Here is an 18,776-nt window from a genome sequence, read left to right as displayed (position 1 = left end):
CATCAATTCTTTGGTGCTCAGCCTTCTTTAATGGTGCAGTTTTCACATCTGTACATGACTACTGTAAAAACCATAGCTTTGATTATACAGATCTTTGTCAGCGAAGTGGTAGTCTCTGCTTTTTAATACACACTGTCTAGGTTTGTCACAGATTTTCTTCAAAGGATCAAGCGTCTTTTAACTTTGTGGCTACAATCACTGTCCTCATGATTTTGGAGCCGGAGAAAATAAAATCTGTCAGTGCTTCCACTTTTTTCACATCTATTTGCCATGAAGCGATGGGACTGGATGCCATGATCTTAGTTGTTTGCATGTCAACATTCAACATTCAAATATTTATAGAAGAATAATTATGGATAAGAAAGACAGATGCATGATTATAAGACTAATAGCTGCATATATTTAAGCAGTCATGCTTTGTATTGAGTGACTATCTAGAACCATTTGTAATAGTTAAACAAACTACTCTTTTTATTAAAAGTTACAATTGGGATTTGAAATAGATTAGTTGCATACTCTGCTTTATTTAAATGGTTTCCTTAACAGTCTGCTTAGGATCTAATTAAACACTCTTCAGGCCATATTCTTTGCACATTTTAACTGTGTGCCACTATCAGAAATTTCTGAGCTTGTGTTAACGTATCTAAATTTATTTGTAATGCATAAATGTAATATTCTCAACCTAAATATTAAATGGTTGTGAGGACTAATTTTTAATACAAAAGTAGATATGAAGTAGAGATTTTACATTTTTCAGTACCACATGGAAAATTTTATACACCAGAGTCCTCTGTCCGTGGTATTCCCCAGGCAAGAATACTGGAGTGAGTTGCCATTTCCTTCTCCAGGAGATCTTAACCCAGGGATGGAATCCATGTCTCCTGCATTAGCAGGCAGATTCTTTTACCACTGAGCCACCAGGGAAGCCTGATCTCTCACTTAGCTGGTGGAAAATGCTACCTTATTAATATCTAACAAGAGGGACTATCCTGTTGGGAAACAGTAGCTAATATCTGCTGGACTTGACCCCATTTAAGCTTGCTATTTGCAACATTTTTACTCCATAAAAATCTAGTTACTGAAATTTAATTGGCAAAAACCAGAACACCACATATGGCCATGGTAAAAATTTTCAAAAAAAAAATAATATTGGCAGATGAATCAGATTTTTAGAAATGCATGGGTTTTTCCAAAGGTGTAATAAATGAATTATTATCTATTTCCACATTAAATAAAATGTATATGTATATATATTAAGCTCTGTATTATAATATTGATACTATTGTATTGATATTTGAAGTCTATTATGGCTTTCCTGGTAGCTCAGACTGTAAAGAATCCTCCTGCAATGCAGATGAATTGGGTTTGATCCCTGGGTCAGGAAGATCCCCTGAAGGAGGAAATTGAAAACCACTCCAGTATTTGTGCCTAGTGAACCCCATGGACATAGGAACCTCGATGGCTACAATCCATGGGATCACAAAAAGTCGGACATGATTGAGCAACTAACACACAATGGAAATGGACCAAAGCAAAGATATACTGAGTTCCTTTATTTTAACAAGAATTATTCTTGATAAACTCAGTATCTGTGGCTTGACAAAAGAGCATGGGCCAGATAACACTGAATGGAAGGCAAAATGGTTTGGATAGTGAGACAGTGTCCCAAGTGCTAGTGTGATTTCCTCATCTTCTGACTCTGTTACAAATACATTTATGATTGACAAGATGAAAAGTATTGTCTTAGGGAAATGATTTATTAGCAATGAAGTAGGAATATTAAAAGATGAGAGAAATTAAAAGTCAAGATATTGCATTTATTTCAGTTGACTATTTCAAACTGATAAAAAGTAGAGAAGAGCTGGAGTGTATACAGAAATTAACAACTGAGTAGATCTGCAGATGGAAATATAATTTGAAAAAATTTGTTGGAAAGTATGCTATTCAGAATGACATTTAGATTTTGGTCCAGTGTCATGCTTTTACCAGTATGCAACATATATTACTATGTTCTTTAACATAATAAGTTTAAAAATGACCTAAATTTTTTTACTCAAGTTTCCCCCCCCCACCCAAATACAAGAATCTCTTTTTATTCTTTTCAAATAGACAGTGCTTGTTGTTAATTGGACATTTCTGCAACTGAAAAGGTGTTCATAATGCAATGTAAATAAGCAAATATTGCAGTTAATATGTTCCTTTTGGTAGACTGATCAGTTGGTTGATTCATATTTTGGGGTTTATCATTTTTATCAATGCAAATTCTATGATAAAATAAATCAAATTTAATCTATACAGTATGCACTATGTTAAAGAAAATGTAAAATATGTTTTATATGTGCATATATAATGATTCTGCTTTTATATTTCAACCAGTTTTGTAATGTAATTTTGGGTCAAGTTATCATTTTAAGTGATTTAACCTTATAATTAGAGTATAACTTCTAGCATAGTACTTAAAAAATTTAATTGGAGGATAATTGCTTTGCAATATTGTGTTGGCTTCTGCTATTCAACAAGATAACCAGCCATAAGTACATATATGTCCCTTCCTTCCTGAATCTCCCCCCTCCACCCCATCCCTCTTGCACTGTTGGTGGAAATGTAAATTAGTAACAGCTACCATGGAGAACAGTATAGAGGTTACTTAAAAAACTAGGACAAAAACTACTGTATCACCCACCAATCCTACTACTGGGCATATACTCTGTGAAAATAATAATTGAAAAAGACACATGTACCCCAGTGTTCATAGCAGCACTATTTACAATAGCTAGGACATGACAACATAGTATATTAATCTGTTTATACAGTCCAGACCAGGTTTGGAATTGGGTTATTTCCAATCATATTTAAGTGAAGTCAAGATATAATGTAGATTTAGTTGCCTTCTCTATTATATTTGCCTACCAAGACTTGAAAAGTAACACCAATACTTCAGTGACAGTTCTTTTTGTTTTTCACTTTGTGGAGGAGCATGGTAATTGGTGAGTGTGTGGGTGAATTTTTTTTTTTTTCTTTAAACTATGTAGAGGAGAAAAACAGGTGAGAAAAAAAATTGAGGTTGTTATTTAAAGGTACTGGAGATACCTCATACTAAATTGCACAGTCTTTTCTATTTTTTGTTTATATTATTTGAAGAAGAAAAAAAAATGTTTCTTCTAGAAAGATGTATTCTGCCAGGTAAGAGCAGGAAAAGAAAAAGGCTTCTTCCACAGTATAATCACTTAGCATTTTTTTCATGAGCAAGGTGAAAAACACCAGTAGGTCTGCTCATGCATAAAAAAGAAAAAAGTTTGTAAAATGTCAAATATACATTCATTAGAGGCTATTATAGAAAAATATATTTAACTTTGGGGAGGAGACACTTAACCTGATAAGCGTTAAGTTGTCATCTACTTTTCACTAAGAAGCTGAGAATAATTAAGGAGAATGTTAATATGTGCTTGCAAACTAGTTCTAGGAATAAGGATCCTGTTTGTGATGATTTTATATTTATTGATAGCACTGCAAGATTATACACTCACTCTGTCACTGGCAATACTCAGCAAGGACATGGTCACAGCTTTGAATATATTACAAAAAGCAAGTACTTCCATGTGCTGTAACTTGATTTTCATGCTCCACAATGATATAGTTGAGCTCCATGATTTTCTACATAGACTAGAAGTCAATCCTATCTGTTTCATAGTCTTGGTAGAATTGCACTGATGCTACTGTTTTCTGCAATGTAATATATTTTTGTTGGAATTTATAGAGGACATTTTAAAGACCTATGAATGGTGAATGAATTACTTTCTTAACTTCTAAAAATTGTAATTTTTTAAATCTCAAATTCTTTAAAATCTTTAATGTAACAAAAATCAAACATCCTTTTTCCCAGAAAAAAAAAAAACAAAACATTGATCCTATATTTTCTGACATTAAGATTATAGACCAGAATATGTAAAATATCTATTTATCTATCTCTACCAAACTAGATTGAGAGTCTATCTTCTTATAGATACATATAGATACAGATACAGACACATACATAAAATATTTGTTATCAATGGGTGCTATCATATAGCCTGATTAAATCCTTTGCTTCAGAATTAGATTCCTAAGGAAACTATAGAAATTCCTTTTAACAATTTCTATGGAATCAAAACTTAAAAAATAAATCAGGAAAATGAAAAGTACTTGGAGACCTATCTAAGTCCATAGTCTAATCAGCAACACAGGTTCACCCAAAGCCAACTCCAACAACTCCATCTGATTTTAGGGACAATAAACTTACTAACTCCAGAAGAAACATATTACAGTTACAATTTTAATTTGCAAATTGAATGTGATATACTTTTTCATAAAATTCCTGTCTTCCTATCTACTTTTGCTTGTTAAAGTGAATGGGAGTCTTCATTAGATATAAGGTAATTTGTTTAATAGTTAGAGATATCTTTTTCATTTAAAAATTTCCCAGTCCTTACTGTTTTTCTACATATAAGAGGATTTACAGGCTAATCACCTTCCTGATACCCATACCTGAAGTTCCCCAGAGTGCCTAATCTCTTTTATAGTTTGGCTCATGGCATTACAAAGTCAGAATAACGTTTCACAGAAAGTAATTGACTTGAAAACGTATTGTATATTAGCAGTAATATCAGTATTACCTATAATATTAGTCTTGATGTTTTATAACTATGGTCAAATCAGAAAAAATTCTCCTTGTTGTGTTCTGCCCTAGTTTTGACTGTATTCCATTATTTTATAACATTTTATAAAATGCTATAATTTATGGATTATTTTCACATACTTTGTATTCTTTAAATTTTTTTATTAAGTATAGTTGATTTACAATATTGTGTTAATTTTAGGTGTCCAGCATAGGGATTCAGTTTTTTTTTTTTTTGCATATTATATTCCATTTTAGGTTATTATAACATATTGGTTATAATGCCCTATACTCTACAGTAGTCATTGTTGCTTACCTGCTTTATGCATCAGTTCAGTTCAGTTCAGTCGCTTAGTCGTGTCCGACCCTTTGCGACCTCATGAATCGCAGCACGCCAGACATCCCTGTCCATCACCAGCTCCTGGAGTTTACTCACACTCACGTCCATCGAGTCCGTGATGCCATCCATCCATCTCATCCTCTGTCGTCCCCTTCTTCTCCTGCCCCCAATCCCTGCCATCATCAGGGTCTTTTCCAATGAGTCACTGCAGAGCAGTTTGTTAATCCTGTAATCCTGACTTGTCCCTCTCCTCTGCTGTTCCTTTTTCATAACCCTAAATTTGTTTTCTATGTTATGAGTATGTTTCTGTTTTGGATGTATACACACATGTATTATTTTTTAGATCCCAGATGTGATTAATATCATAAGGTATTTATCTTTTTCTGTCTTATTTCACTAAGCGTAGTATTTTCTAGGTCTCTGTATTTTGGCAAATGGCAATATTTCATTCTTTTTATGGTTTAGCTACATCTATTATATATACATATATATGCATATATATGTATGCACATCTTCTTAATCCAGTCATGTATCAATGAGTACTTGGGTTGCTTCTGTCCTTTGGCTCATATAAATAGCACTGCTAGAACATAGGGGTACATGAATCATTTCAAACTGGCTTTTAGTTTTTTCAGGATAAATACCCAGGAGTGGAACTGTTGGATTACATGTATTTCAATTTAAAATATATTTTAAAGTAATCTGGGACCAAATCTTTGCCTTTTAAAATATATGGAAATGAAACTCAGTTAGATTATATTGTAATATAACAAAATATAATAATATTTTATAGAAAAATTTAAATTTAAATTATATGAAGTTAAAATTTCAAAATATTTTAATTTTATATAAAATTTAATTATATTAATATAAAATAATATAAAATATTATATATTATGTATATATAATATATTTTCTATAATATAGCAAAAGGATGGAAGAGTCAGAACCACAGCTACATTTCTTCACAGTACCTGGTTTAATATCATTGTGAAAAGTAAATCAAGGGTAGATTAGGTTAACTAGAACCTGTCTTCTTCTTATATGTTAACATACATACAGACATATGTATGCACATGCCTATACATACACTGAGTCATGTATTTTATAGCTAGAAGGGACATTAGTGTGGTGATAACTTGGAGGTAATGGAAGAACATTAGCCTTTATATAGAATCCTTAGTGCTTTTAATAAAAACAGTCAAGCCCAGAATACTTCTGTGAAATTCCAGTTATGAAACATGTAGCCTCCAAATCCAACTTGACATTTAAAATTATATGTCACTGCTATGAAAGTTCTTTCTACTTATTTGAAAATGATTTGACAAAGGAATAAAAGTCTGATGGGGATAAAACATTCTCAACCTTACTTGCTTTCATAAAGATATAATGGCAGTAGATATTTGAAATATCAAAATTTTCAAGTGGATGTGAAAATAAACTAATCTTGGTACATTTTCAAAATTTCTCTTTCATTATTTTGCACAACATAGTGTGCCCAGAGTTCAATTTCATCCTCTCTAATAAATGTATTAAAAAAAAAACATGAAAGAGAAGTATGAAGTTTTGGTATTTGTGTTGTTTATTTATTGTCTTAATGATTAGTTAGATCGCATAATATGTGATAGATTTGAAGGACAACATGCAGCATTTAGTTAATGAATTAAAATAAGTTGTTTCTTTAGTGTATGGCTTGTAAGTAGCAATAGAGACTTGACAATGGTATTATTAAGCCAGTTTATAAATAATAGACTTTAGAATTTGATCCAACACGAGTTTGTATATTCAGTTCATTATCTGTATGTTTGTATGTATATGTGTACTCTGTGTGTATCTTACAGCTGTTATTTCAAGAAACCAAGAAGGGCCAGGAGAAATGGGAAAGGCTGTGCTGATTCCTAAAGATGACCAGGAGAAAATGAAAGAATTGTTTAAAATCAATCAGTTTAACCTTATGGCCAGTGATTTGATTGCCCTTAACAGAAGTCTGCCGGATGTAAGATTAGAAGGGTGAGTTTACATTTGTTGTATAATCTAATATACTAGCAATCGCCAAAGTTTATAATATTTTGAAACTTCAGTTAACTCAGATTATTTGAAATCTAGAGCTATATGGTTCTGAATACCTATGCCACCGCAGAAATTAACTGTGTGTGCATATGATGAGAGAGATGAACTATGTCCTTCTCTGGGAGAGCAAAATATCTTACTTGCAATGGCATTGCAGAATATACAACCAAACAGGACTTTTTTGCCTTCATTAAATATCTTTTTGTTTTGTTTTGCTTTATCTTGCCAAAAACAGAGCAAATATGATCTGTGATAAATTGTTTTCTTGTCTATGTAGAAAGCTCTTATATTTGCTTTGAAAAAATATATGCTTTGCTATTTCAGCATAAAAATAACCTATTGCCTGTGTGATTATTGACACTTTAAAATGATTTATTGAGGATTCTTTAGCACTTTATGATGTTATTTATAATTAGAATGCTCAGTTATCAGCCATGGAGGATATATACTCATTTAGAAATAATACTGTATGAAAAATTATGTTGAAGATTCCAACACTTATGTGATTAACTGTAAGCCATACTTTAGGTAGTTGAACTTATTTTAAATGGATGTAATAAAAATCATATTTAGTGACAGTATTGTCATCCTTATATATAGTCCTAACAAAGTAAGCTATTGGCACTTAGAAAAGGTATGTCCTCAGGTTTTAGAAAATCTCCAAGTTTACAAATATCCTCCAGAACACATTTCTGTTTATAAAGAAATTGTTCTTTAGGCATGTAATGACTTTGTCTATATACAATAAAATCATAATTAATGCATATTTTGCTACATATAATGTTATGTTACATTAGGGCTATGGTAACATTAATATATTTACTAAGTATGATTTTTTTCCCTTTCTGAATTATTTCAAGTAAGATCAAAATAAAGTAACCCAAGTCTTATTGATACATTAGCCTAGGTTGTCAGAAGATTCATTTGATAGCTAAGTATTAGTAACTGGTTTTGTATACCCTTGTATGCTTTTGAAATGTCTCTCTCAGCAAACCACAAATAACTACTTATTATGGATATTTTGGATTCCTAGCAAATTGCTAAAATGTCAGATTTAACAGTTGTGCATTCCAGAGGTCTTGATAATTTTACAGGTAGTTCTGTCCATATTTGTAATGTGTTTGTATATGTGTAGGTATATTTGAATTTTTAAAGATATACAATGAGCATATTCTTTTAAATAATTTTGAGTATTTTATATGCTGAGTTCATGTTTTAATGTTGTATTTATTACCTTGTTTTGATAAAAGTGGTAAATGTGATACTTAAAACCATGTGTTCAGGAAAGCCATGTACACAGTATTTCAGAAATTTTTAAATCAATTTAAAGATTTAATATAATATATAAATATAAATTACATATCCAATCTGGAATGATTATGGTAAGAACTATTTTAATACAGAACTATCACTTATAAAATCATTACTGAGCATCCATTTAAAATATTTGTGGCCAGTTGTTTTTACTTCTTTTAAGAATTGCTTTGCATAAGTACTGGAAGAATTAAATCTTAAACTTATTTATAGTCTGTGGAACAATTCTTCATTTAAAACAACTGTTTGATTCAAATTGCTCAGTATAAAAACTGTAAAAAATGCCATACCTACTGTGGATATTTTTGCTTGAATTTTCAAATTTTGCAAATAATAGTAGTGAAGTAAATCATTTTATGTTTTATTTTTTTGACATCACAGTGTATGCAATTAGTAAAGTAAAAATAAATACCATCCACAATTCCTAGACAAATCATAAAGTGTATATAAAGTTCACTGTGGACATTTGCAAGTCACTTTGAATGACTCAATTTTGTGACTGCCTGGGAACAACTACTTTTGAGAAACACACTAAGAGTTAGCTATCCAAACATTGTTTAAAATGTAAAAAGCTGTTAATACTAATTTGATGTAGAAAACTATTTTCCAGTTTTGGTATTACAGTCCAGTTTTTGAATAGTTCTATCTCAAGACATATGACACATTAAGCTAGTTTCAGTGATTGATATATCAAGATATTAAAAAATGGAATTTATAATTTATAAAGATCTGTATTTTAGTGAAAAATTGAGTTGATATTTATTTAGAAAGGGTTTGAACTGCCAAACAGTGGATTCATTAAAGTATCTCAGACTATTTTACTAGAATATATCCTTAAACTAGCTTGACTGAATTCAGAAAATTGTCCAAAAAGTTTAATGTTGTGTTTGACCTTAATATCAGTCTACAAATATTTGAAGATATATTCAGTGTTGGCCTGAAACAAATAGACTACCAGCTATTTCTCCAGCAAAGATGGGTTTACTTAGGATCAACAGAGAATTGCAATTCAGTGTCAGTGACCCTGGCGAGCCACATGCAAGTCCCCACATAGCGAGAGAAGGAGAACATTTTTATAGAATGAAAGAGGAAATCAGGAGTCAATCCTAACTTCAGTCCCGGTCTCCCACTTCATCTTCCCACCTATGTTCACACATCCATTCTCTATGTCTGCATCTCTATTCAATTCAGTTGCTCAGTTGTGTCTGACTTTTTTGTGACCCAATGGACTGCAGCACATCAGCTTCCCTGTCCATCATCAACTCCCGGAGCTTGTTCAAACTCATGGCCATCGAGTCAGTGATGCCATCCAACCATTTCATCCTCTGTTGTCCCCTTCTCCTCCTGCCTTCAATCTTTCCCTGCATCAGGGTCTTTTCCAGTGAGTCAGAAAGCCTGATTCTTTGCATCAGGTGGCCAAAGTATTGGAGCTTCAGCTTCAGCCTCAGTCCTTCCAATGATTATTCAAGACTGACTTCCTTTAGGACTGACTGATTTGATCTCCTTGCAGTCCAAGGGACTCTCAAGAGTCTTCTCCAACACCACAGTTCAAAAGCGTCAAAATGTGACAAAACGTGGTCCATTGGAGAAGGGAATGGCAAACCACTTTAGTATTCTTGCCTTGTGAACCTCATGAACAGTATGAAAAGGCAACCCTATTGGTGCCCTGCAAATTAAGTTCATCTGTACAGTCCAGCACTCTTGCCTGGAAAATCCCATGGACAGAGGAGCCTGGTGGGCCTCAGTCCACGGGGTTGCTAAGAGTCGGACACGACTGAACGACTTCACTTTCACTTTTCATTTTCATGCATTGGAGAAGGAAATGGGAACCCACTCCAGTATTCTTGCCTGGAGAATCCCAGGGATGGGGGAGCCTGGTGGGCTGCCGTCTATGGGGTCGCACAGAGTCTGACATGACTGAAGCGACTTAGCAGCAGTACAGTTTTTCTAGATTGTACACACATGCATTAATATATGATGTTTGTTTTCCTGACTTCACACAGTGTGACAGATTCTAGGTTCATGCACATCTCTACAAATGATGTATAATGTTCTTTTTATGGCTGAGTTATAGCCCAAGGTGTATATGTACCACATCTTATTTATTCATTCCTCCTTTGATGGACATTTAGGTTGCTTCTATGTACTGGCTATTGTAAATGGTGCTGCAATGAACACTGAGGTTCATGTGTCATTTTAAATTATGGTTTTCTCAGGGTGTATGCCCAGTAGTCGGATTTCTGGGTCACAGTCTAGTTAGTTTTTTAATGATTTTTAATAGAAACAAATAGACCTTTGAAATATTGGAGTATCTCTCCTTTTAGCAGTTGTGACTCTAAAGAAGCAGAAATCAAGTGCACTGAGCATCCTTTCACTATCTCCAAAGATGACGATGACAAATAGTGTGCTGAGTATGCTATCATCATTTGTTTTGATGTTGCTGAGGCAGCATCTTTAATTTGTGGCTACTTTAGCTCAACAGGATTTAGTTTTCCTTTTTGCAAATAAAAAGTGGTGAATCTGGGATATAGAAGGACCAACACAGTGCTTTTGGACAAGATATTTGGAGGGCCTCTACAGATTTTGTCAATTGAGTCTTAATGATGGAATTAGATTGTTCATCTTAACCAGAAAATTGGTGCAACAATCCACACCAGTGTGAATGTTATAAAACCAGCCAAACAGCAAAGACTTGTCAAAGTACCTGGCCAATAAAATAGATTACTCAAATTCCGTGAAGTTCAAAAGGAGTTCTTCTAGGAAGGAATCATCTTTCCCAACTTTAGTCACAGAAAAGACAGTAACCAGTCTACAGGAGAATATTTCAGTCCAGTGTGGAAACATATAGACTGTGACTGAAACATGTATATCTGTTAGAGGAAATTGTATGAAGTCCCGTTGCTAAACCTTATATAGACCATTTGCAAAATACATGAGAGCAGTAGGTATTTGAATGCCTGACGGTAGTAGGAATGGACTTCCCTGGATTGTCTTTGGACAAGTGGGATAAGTGAGGTAGGCACTGCTTGTGGTCTTGTTAATGTTTCCCTACCATATTGATTCATGAAAGTTGTTTGGTCATTAGACCAATGGTTTAATGCATGTACAGTGGTGAGGAGTGGCTATGTTAGAGTCTCAGGTAGGACTGGGTTCTTATTGGTCCAAACTAGAGCTTTCTCTTTTTATCAGACCAATAGTTGGTGCATTTCCAACTATTTTTTGCTTTTCTGAGGCCAGTTGCTATACTCTTTAACCAGTTTTGCTAAATTCTAATTTGGAAATAACTTTTGAACCATGACAGATGCTTGGCTGCTGTTGGTCCTTTTAAGGACAACATTCCTTGCAGAAGTATCAGCAAGATCATTCCTCTTAGCTTCAAGAAATTTAAGTTTAGAATATACCAAACTGTTAATAATAGCTAAAATGGCAGGTAAGATGTTTACACACAATAATTCCTGACCATCGGGTCCATTGTAAATTTTATTTCCACTGGAAATAAGGAGGCCATGTTGCTTCCATAATCTTCCACAGTTGTGAGCTACTTCAAAAGAGTTTCTACTGTTAGTATAAGTACTGGCAGTTTTGTCCTTGGCTTAAGTTCAAGCTCATGTTAAGAGCATGTAGTTTATCCTGTTGACCTGAAGTAGCCACAAATTAAAGATGCTGCCTCAGCAACATCAAAACAAATTATGATTGCATACTCAGCACACTATTTGCCATCATCACCTTTAAAATAAAAACCTTTGGTTAACCTTGAAAAGTCAACATTATCCAATGGAATTTACTGTAGATCATTATGAGGAGACAGGAGGTGGTGCACCAGTGTTAAGCAGTCATGAGGAACCTTGTGGGTGATGGAGGGGGTAAAGAGTAGCCAGGTTAAGGTTATTATAACAGAAAAGAGTTATGTGAAGGGCAGTTAATAAAAGGGCTTCATAGAAGGTAAGATGAATGTATCCAGAGAGGATTCAGGAGAGCTTCCACTGTATCAGATACAAAAGTGTTTAAACGGATCACACGAACATTTTCTTGGTAGCCTTAACCGAATGGACAGTAGTCTGTAAGGCACAAAGGCAAGGCGGTATCCTAGTGTCACATGGTCTGGTTGCTAGCTTTAATACTCTATAAGTTGATGATGGGGTCTGTGTTTTGGGTGAGTAATCCAAAGGTGTTCCCTTCCTTTTCATTTGCAAAAAAGAAAACTAAATTTGATCATTCTGATGCCCAAGGCTTGGTGACTTCATCCAACTCTCCTTTAGGACCTGAAAACTGTGTCTTCCAGTTCATCCCCTAAATTGGATTAAATTGAGTTGGGATTATTTTATTTATTTTTTTATTGTGTATAGTTGCTTTACAATGTTGTGTCAGTTTCTGCTATACAGCAAAATGAATCATCTCTGTGTGTACATGCATTCTCTCTTTTATGGATTTCCGTCCCATTTAGGTCACTGCAGAGCATTAAGTAGAGTTCCCTGTGCTATATACATCAGGTTCTCATTAGTCATCTGTTTTATACATAGTGTATATATGTCAATATGTGTATGACAATACCAATCTCCCAGTTCATCCCAGCTTCCCTTTTCCCCCTTAGTGTTCATCCATTTGTTCTGTATGTCTCTCTGTTTTTGCCTTGGAAACAGGTTCATTTGTACCATTTTTATAGATTCCACATGTGTGTATTAACATATGATATTTGTTTTTCTCTTTCTGACTTACTTTACTTTGTATGACAAGACTCTAGGCCCATCCACATCTCTACAAATGACCCAGTTTCATTCCTTTTTTATGGCCAAGTAATATTCCATTGTAAGTACCACATCTTATTTATCCATTCATCTGTGATGGATGTTTAGGTTGCTTCCATGACCTGGCTATTATAAATAGTGCTGCAAAAAACATTAGGTCCATGTGTCTGTTTTTGTTTGTTTATCTTTTTTCAGGTCACCTGCCCAGTAGAGGGATTGCTGGATCATGTAGAAAGTCTATTCTTAGTTTTCTAAGGAAGCTCCATTCTGTTTTGCACAGTGACTGTATAAATTTACATTCCCACTGACAGTGCTAGAGGGTTCCATTTTCTCTACACCCTCTCCAGCGTTTATTGTTTGTAGATTTTTTACGGTGACCATTTTCACCAGTGTGAGATGATATCTCATTTTAGTTTTGAATTGCATTTGTCTAATATTCTCTAATAATTACTGATGTTGAGCATCATTTCATATGCCTCTTATGCCTCTTTCATAATCATTTACTGATTTTAGTTAATCTTAAAATCATATTTTACAGAGAGGCAATTTTAGGCTCCTTATAACATTGGAAAGCTTCATAATACCAATCAAAATAAGTATCCCAATCACTTCTGGAAATTTTTAAACTAGTTCAGTTTTAAGGAAATGAAGTTTGGGGATTTCAAAAGTTCCCCATCCTTGCCATTGAGATTCTATTTAAATTGCCTTTGGTCAGGTCTATTTATTTAGAAATGTACACGAGGAAGGACCCTTGTTTTTATACATGAAATCAACTAGAGACCCTGTAGATAAAGCACTCTCAAAATATTAATAGTTAAGTGACTGAAATCCCATTTCCTGAGGATTTTCCTCTAGAGCAAAGAAAATTTTCAAACAATTTAAAAAGTTTGAAACACAAATGGTTTAATTCAAAAACCTTACAAGTCAGTCCTTAGAAGATAGCTTGGTCCTGACGGAGCTAGCCTGAAGGCTTTGGTTTTTTAGCCAGTCTTCAGAGGACAGCCCCCAAAGGAATAGGCCAAACGTTGAAAAAACAGAAGTTTCATCTGAAGCAGTCCCATCCTGAAAGAATTGATCCAAAGGCCATTTTCAGCCAGCTTCAGTTGAAATAGCCTGATCTCAAAATCAGACCAAAGTGTCAAAGGAGTAGTCACATACAGAATAAAACATTAACCAGAAAGACAAAACCTTTAAATAGATCCTGGAGAAAGCTTTCAGGGCTTCAGACACTAAAGGATGTGAGCTCGAATCCAGGGAAAAGATACACATTCAAACCCCAGGGTTGGAGAGAAGTGCAGTGAATGGCAATGGGCTTAATTGTGGGGACCACCCTTGTTTGTTCACCAGCCCTGGTGCCATAGGGAGTCTCCTCTGGTTTCTGAAAGAACCACCAGAATTTTGACCTGAAAGAGATAGACTTTTGGACTCTGAGGGAGAGGGAGAGGGCGGGATGATCTGGGAGAATGGCGCTGAAACATGTATACTATCATGTAAGAAACGAATTGTCAGTCTATGTTCGATACAGGATACAGGATGCTTGGGGCTGGTGCACGGGGATGATCCAGAGAGATGATATGGGGTGGGAGGTGGGAGAGGGGCTCAGGATTGGGAACTCATGTACACCTGCGGTGGATTCATGTCAATGTATGGCAAAATCAATAGAGTATTATAAAGTAAAATAAAGTAAAAATAAAAACTAAAAAAAAAAAAAAAAAGAGATAGACTGGCAGTTATTTCTCCAACAGAGATGGGTTTATTCCGGATTAACAGAGAATTGCAATTCAGTCTACAACCATGACCAGCCACAGGCAAGTCCCAGCACAGCAAGGAAGGGGTACACTTTTATAGACAGAAAAAGGAAGCTGGGAAGGCAGGGACAAAAATTCCATGGCTTTTCATTGGCTGAGTTGTTTCCATGAAAGAAAGAGATTCTTTAAAAAAATTAAAAGCAAAACTTAATTTTATTGTGGAGTTTAGCCGGTTAACAATGTTGTGATAGTTTCAGGTGGATAGCAAAGAGTCTCTCAGTCATACACAGACATGTATCCATTCTCCAAAATGGGAATCTTTCATCTTCCTGTTGGTCTCTGCTGTCAGTGTATGTTGTGAGAGCTCTCCCTTTTGCTGTCTGACTCTGCTTAATTGAGGTTTCTTTTTATTAATTTTTTTTTACAAGAGGAATAAATCTAAATAAATATCTCATGTTTCCAAAGAGAAGAAACTAAATATAAAATGTGTTTTCTTGAAGGCAATTGTGATGAAACATCAGGACAATTTGGAATTAAGTTTGAGAATGTGCATCTCTGGAGATGTTGAAATTTTTATATCAATTTGCTCATTTACTTAATATACTTAATTTATTAAGTTTTATAATACATTTATATATTATATTTAATTATTTATGGCCATAAATTAAAAAAATCATAAATGATCGTGGTAGTTGATATTTTAAGTACAATCAAGGCTGAATGTGGCAGTAATAGTGAAAGTCACTCAGTCGTGTCCGACTCTTTGCAACTCCATGGAATTCTCCAGGCCAGAATACTGGAGTGGGTAGCCTTTCACTTCTCCAGGGGATCTTTCCAACCTAGGGATCGAACCCAAGTCTCCCACATTTCAGGTGGTTCTTTACTGCTGCTGCTGCTAAGTCGCTTCTGTCGTGTCCGACTCTGTGCAACCCCACAGACGGCAACCTACCAGGCTCCTCCGTCCCTGGGGTTCTCCAGGCAAGAACGCTGGAGTGGGTTGCCATTTCCTTCTCCAATGCATGAAAGTGAAAAGTGAAAGAGAAGTCGCTCAGTCCTGTCCAACTCTTCGAGACCCCATGGACTGCAGCCTACCAGGCTCCTTCATCCATGGGATTTACTGGGCAAAAGTACTGGAGTGGGATGCCATTGCCTTTACTAGCTGAGTCACAAGCAGTAACCAAATTTATTACTTTTTTTTGTTTGTTTTTAAGGCTCTCAGGTTCTGCGATTCTTATGTTTGAATTGATATACGTATAAATAAAATTCCAGACAGCTGTAGCCAACCCTCTCTCTCCTCTGCCCATCCTCCATAAATTATAAAATAGTGCAGTGTCATAAAATTATATTCAGAACTTTGAGAAAAATGACTAGTAACTTGTGTTGATGGATCAGCATTAGGGATTTATTAACATGTTTCTTAACTGTTATGGGGCTAATACTTTGTAAATTGATATAGGTTGAATCGAAGAAATGAGGCCTATATATTTCTGCTTCAGAAAGCAAGTAAATGGGTGTAATTTTGCTTGGTTTTCTATCTAAAGGTTTAAAAATAATATTTAACTAAGAGAGAAAGGGAGAGGGACAGAGAATCTTTATAACCAAACCAAGGAAACCCATTAAGTGATATTAAACACATTATTTTAGCAATTAATATACTGATGTGTGACAAATGCTGTTCTATGTGCTGAGGATATAGCAGTAAACAAAACTAAGCCTCTGCCTCATGAAACTTAGAACAAATAAAAAAATGAAGAGTGGTAAGGAATAAAGAAAGATTAATAAGAGAAATCCTTTTTAAGAAACTTGTACTTGAGTGACTTAAGTGGACCTTAAGCACCTAAATGTTATAATTTCATTTTCCTAATACACAGAGCTGTAACATATTTTCTAGAATCTTGCAACAGACAATGCCAGAAATATAGCAGACATATGGCTATATAAAACTCCATGAAGATACAAAAGCAAACTCGTAGATGTATGTTTGCCTGTGCCTGTGTGCATGTGTGTGTAATTGTATCATTGTTTGAAGTGTTCAAACTGTATTTCCATGAAATCCAGCAAAAATCACAACCTGGTTTGCAAAAGTCATCAGTAGTCAATGCTATCCTCTAGCTCTAGGCTTTCCTGAAGTAGAGAACACAATACGATCATGATTAATCAGGTACTGACTCTATTCCATTATATGCAAAACAAATAGGAGGAACAAAAACCCAACTTTGGGGATATTTTTCAAGTAATAAGGGGGAAAATCTCTAGGTATGGAGCCAAAGAACATAGGTTTAAGATCTGACTCTGTGGTTTCTAATTGGATCTTGGGTTTAAGCCATTAGCTTTCTAAGCCTCAATTTCCACTTACTGATGAACTCAGGTGGTGGTTGTTCTGTCGTTCAGTCATGTCTGACTCTTTGCAGCTCTATGGACTGCAGCATGCCAGGCTTAACAGTCCTTCACTATTTGCCAGAGTTTGCTCAAACTCATGTCTATTGAGTCGATGATGCCATCCAACTATCCCACCTTCTGTCGCCCCCTTCTCCTCCTGCCCTCAATCTTTTCCAGCCTCAGCCTCTTTGTATCAGGTGGCCAAAGTATTGGAGGTTCAACTTCAGCAACAGTCCTTCCAATGAATATGCAGGGTTGATTTCCTTTAGGATTGACTGGTTTCATCTCCTTGCTGTCCAAGAGACTCTTTAAGAGTCTTCTTCGGCACCACAGTTAAAAAGCATCAATTGCTCAGTGCTCAGCTTTCTTTATGGTCCAACTCTAACATCCATACATGACTACTGAAAAAACCATATCTTTAACTATATGGACCTTTGTCAGCAGGGTGATGTCTCTGCGTTTTAATATCTGTCTGGGTATGTCATTGCTTTTCTTCAAAGGAGCAAGCATCTTTTAATTTCATGGCTAAAGTGACCATGCTTCATGGCTGAAGTGATTTTGGAGCCCAAGAAAATAAAGTCTGTCACTGTTTCCATTTTTTCCCCCATCTATTTGCTGTGTAGTAATAGAGGTGATGGAATTCCAGTTGAGCTATTTCAAATCCTGACAGATGATGCTGTGAAAGTGCTGCACTCAATATGCCAGCAAATTTTGAAGACTCAGTAGTGGCCACAGGACTGGAAAAGGTCAGTTTTCATTCCAATCCCAAAGAAAGGCAATGCCAAAGAATGCTCAAACTACCACACAATTGCACTCGTCTCACACGCTAGTAAAGTAATGCTCAAAATTCTCCAAGCCAGGCTTCAGCAATACGTGAATTGTGAACTTCCAGATGTTCAAAATGGCTTTAGAAAAGGTAGAGGAACCAGAGATTAAATTGCCAACATCTGCTGGATCATGGAAAAAGCAAGAGAGTTGCAGAAAAACATCTATTTCTGCTTTATTGACTATTCCAAAGCGTTTGACTCTGTGGATCACAATAAACTGGAAAATTCTGAAAGAGATGGGAATACCAGACCACCTGACCTGCCTCTTGAGAAACATATATGCAGGTCAGGAAGCAACAGTTAGAACTGGACATGGAACAAGAGACTGGTTCCAAATAGGAAAAGGAGTACGTCAAGGCTGTATATTGTCACCCTGCTTATTTAACTTATATGCAGAGTACATCATGAGAAACGCTGGCTGGAAGAAGCACAAGCTGGAATCAAGATTGCTGGGAGAAAATATCAATAACCTCATATATGCAGATGACACCACCTTTATGGCAGAAAGTGAAGAGGAACTGAAAAACCTTTCGATGAAACTGAAAGAGGAAAGTGAAAAAGTTGGCTTAAAGCTCAACATTCAGAAAATGAAGATCATGGCATCTGATCCCGTCACTTCATGGGAAATAGATGGGGAAACAGTGGAAACAGTGTCAGACTTTATTTTTTGGAGCTCCAAAATCACTGCAGATGGTGATT

General features: G+C 35.2%; 1 protein-coding gene across 1 annotated transcript in view; it reads left to right on the top strand.

The window, feature by feature from the left end:
• The window catches only part of GALNT13 (polypeptide N-acetylgalactosaminyltransferase 13), a 636,905-nt gene that overhangs the window by 267,690 nt on the left and 350,439 nt on the right, over positions 1-18,776 (top strand). The window contains exon 4 of the mRNA XM_068968207.1: positions 6,836-7,004. Coding sequence (XP_068824308.1) covers positions 6,836-7,004 — 169 coding nt within the window. The remainder of the gene's footprint in view (positions 1-6,835; positions 7,005-18,776) is intronic.

The sequence above is a fragment of the Capricornis sumatraensis genome, chromosome 3 (genome assembly GCF_032405125.1).
Source record: "Capricornis sumatraensis isolate serow.1 chromosome 3, serow.2, whole genome shotgun sequence".
Lineage (NCBI taxonomy): Eukaryota > Metazoa > Chordata > Mammalia > Artiodactyla > Bovidae > Capricornis > Capricornis sumatraensis.
This window is presented reverse-complemented; position numbering and strand designations above follow the sequence as displayed.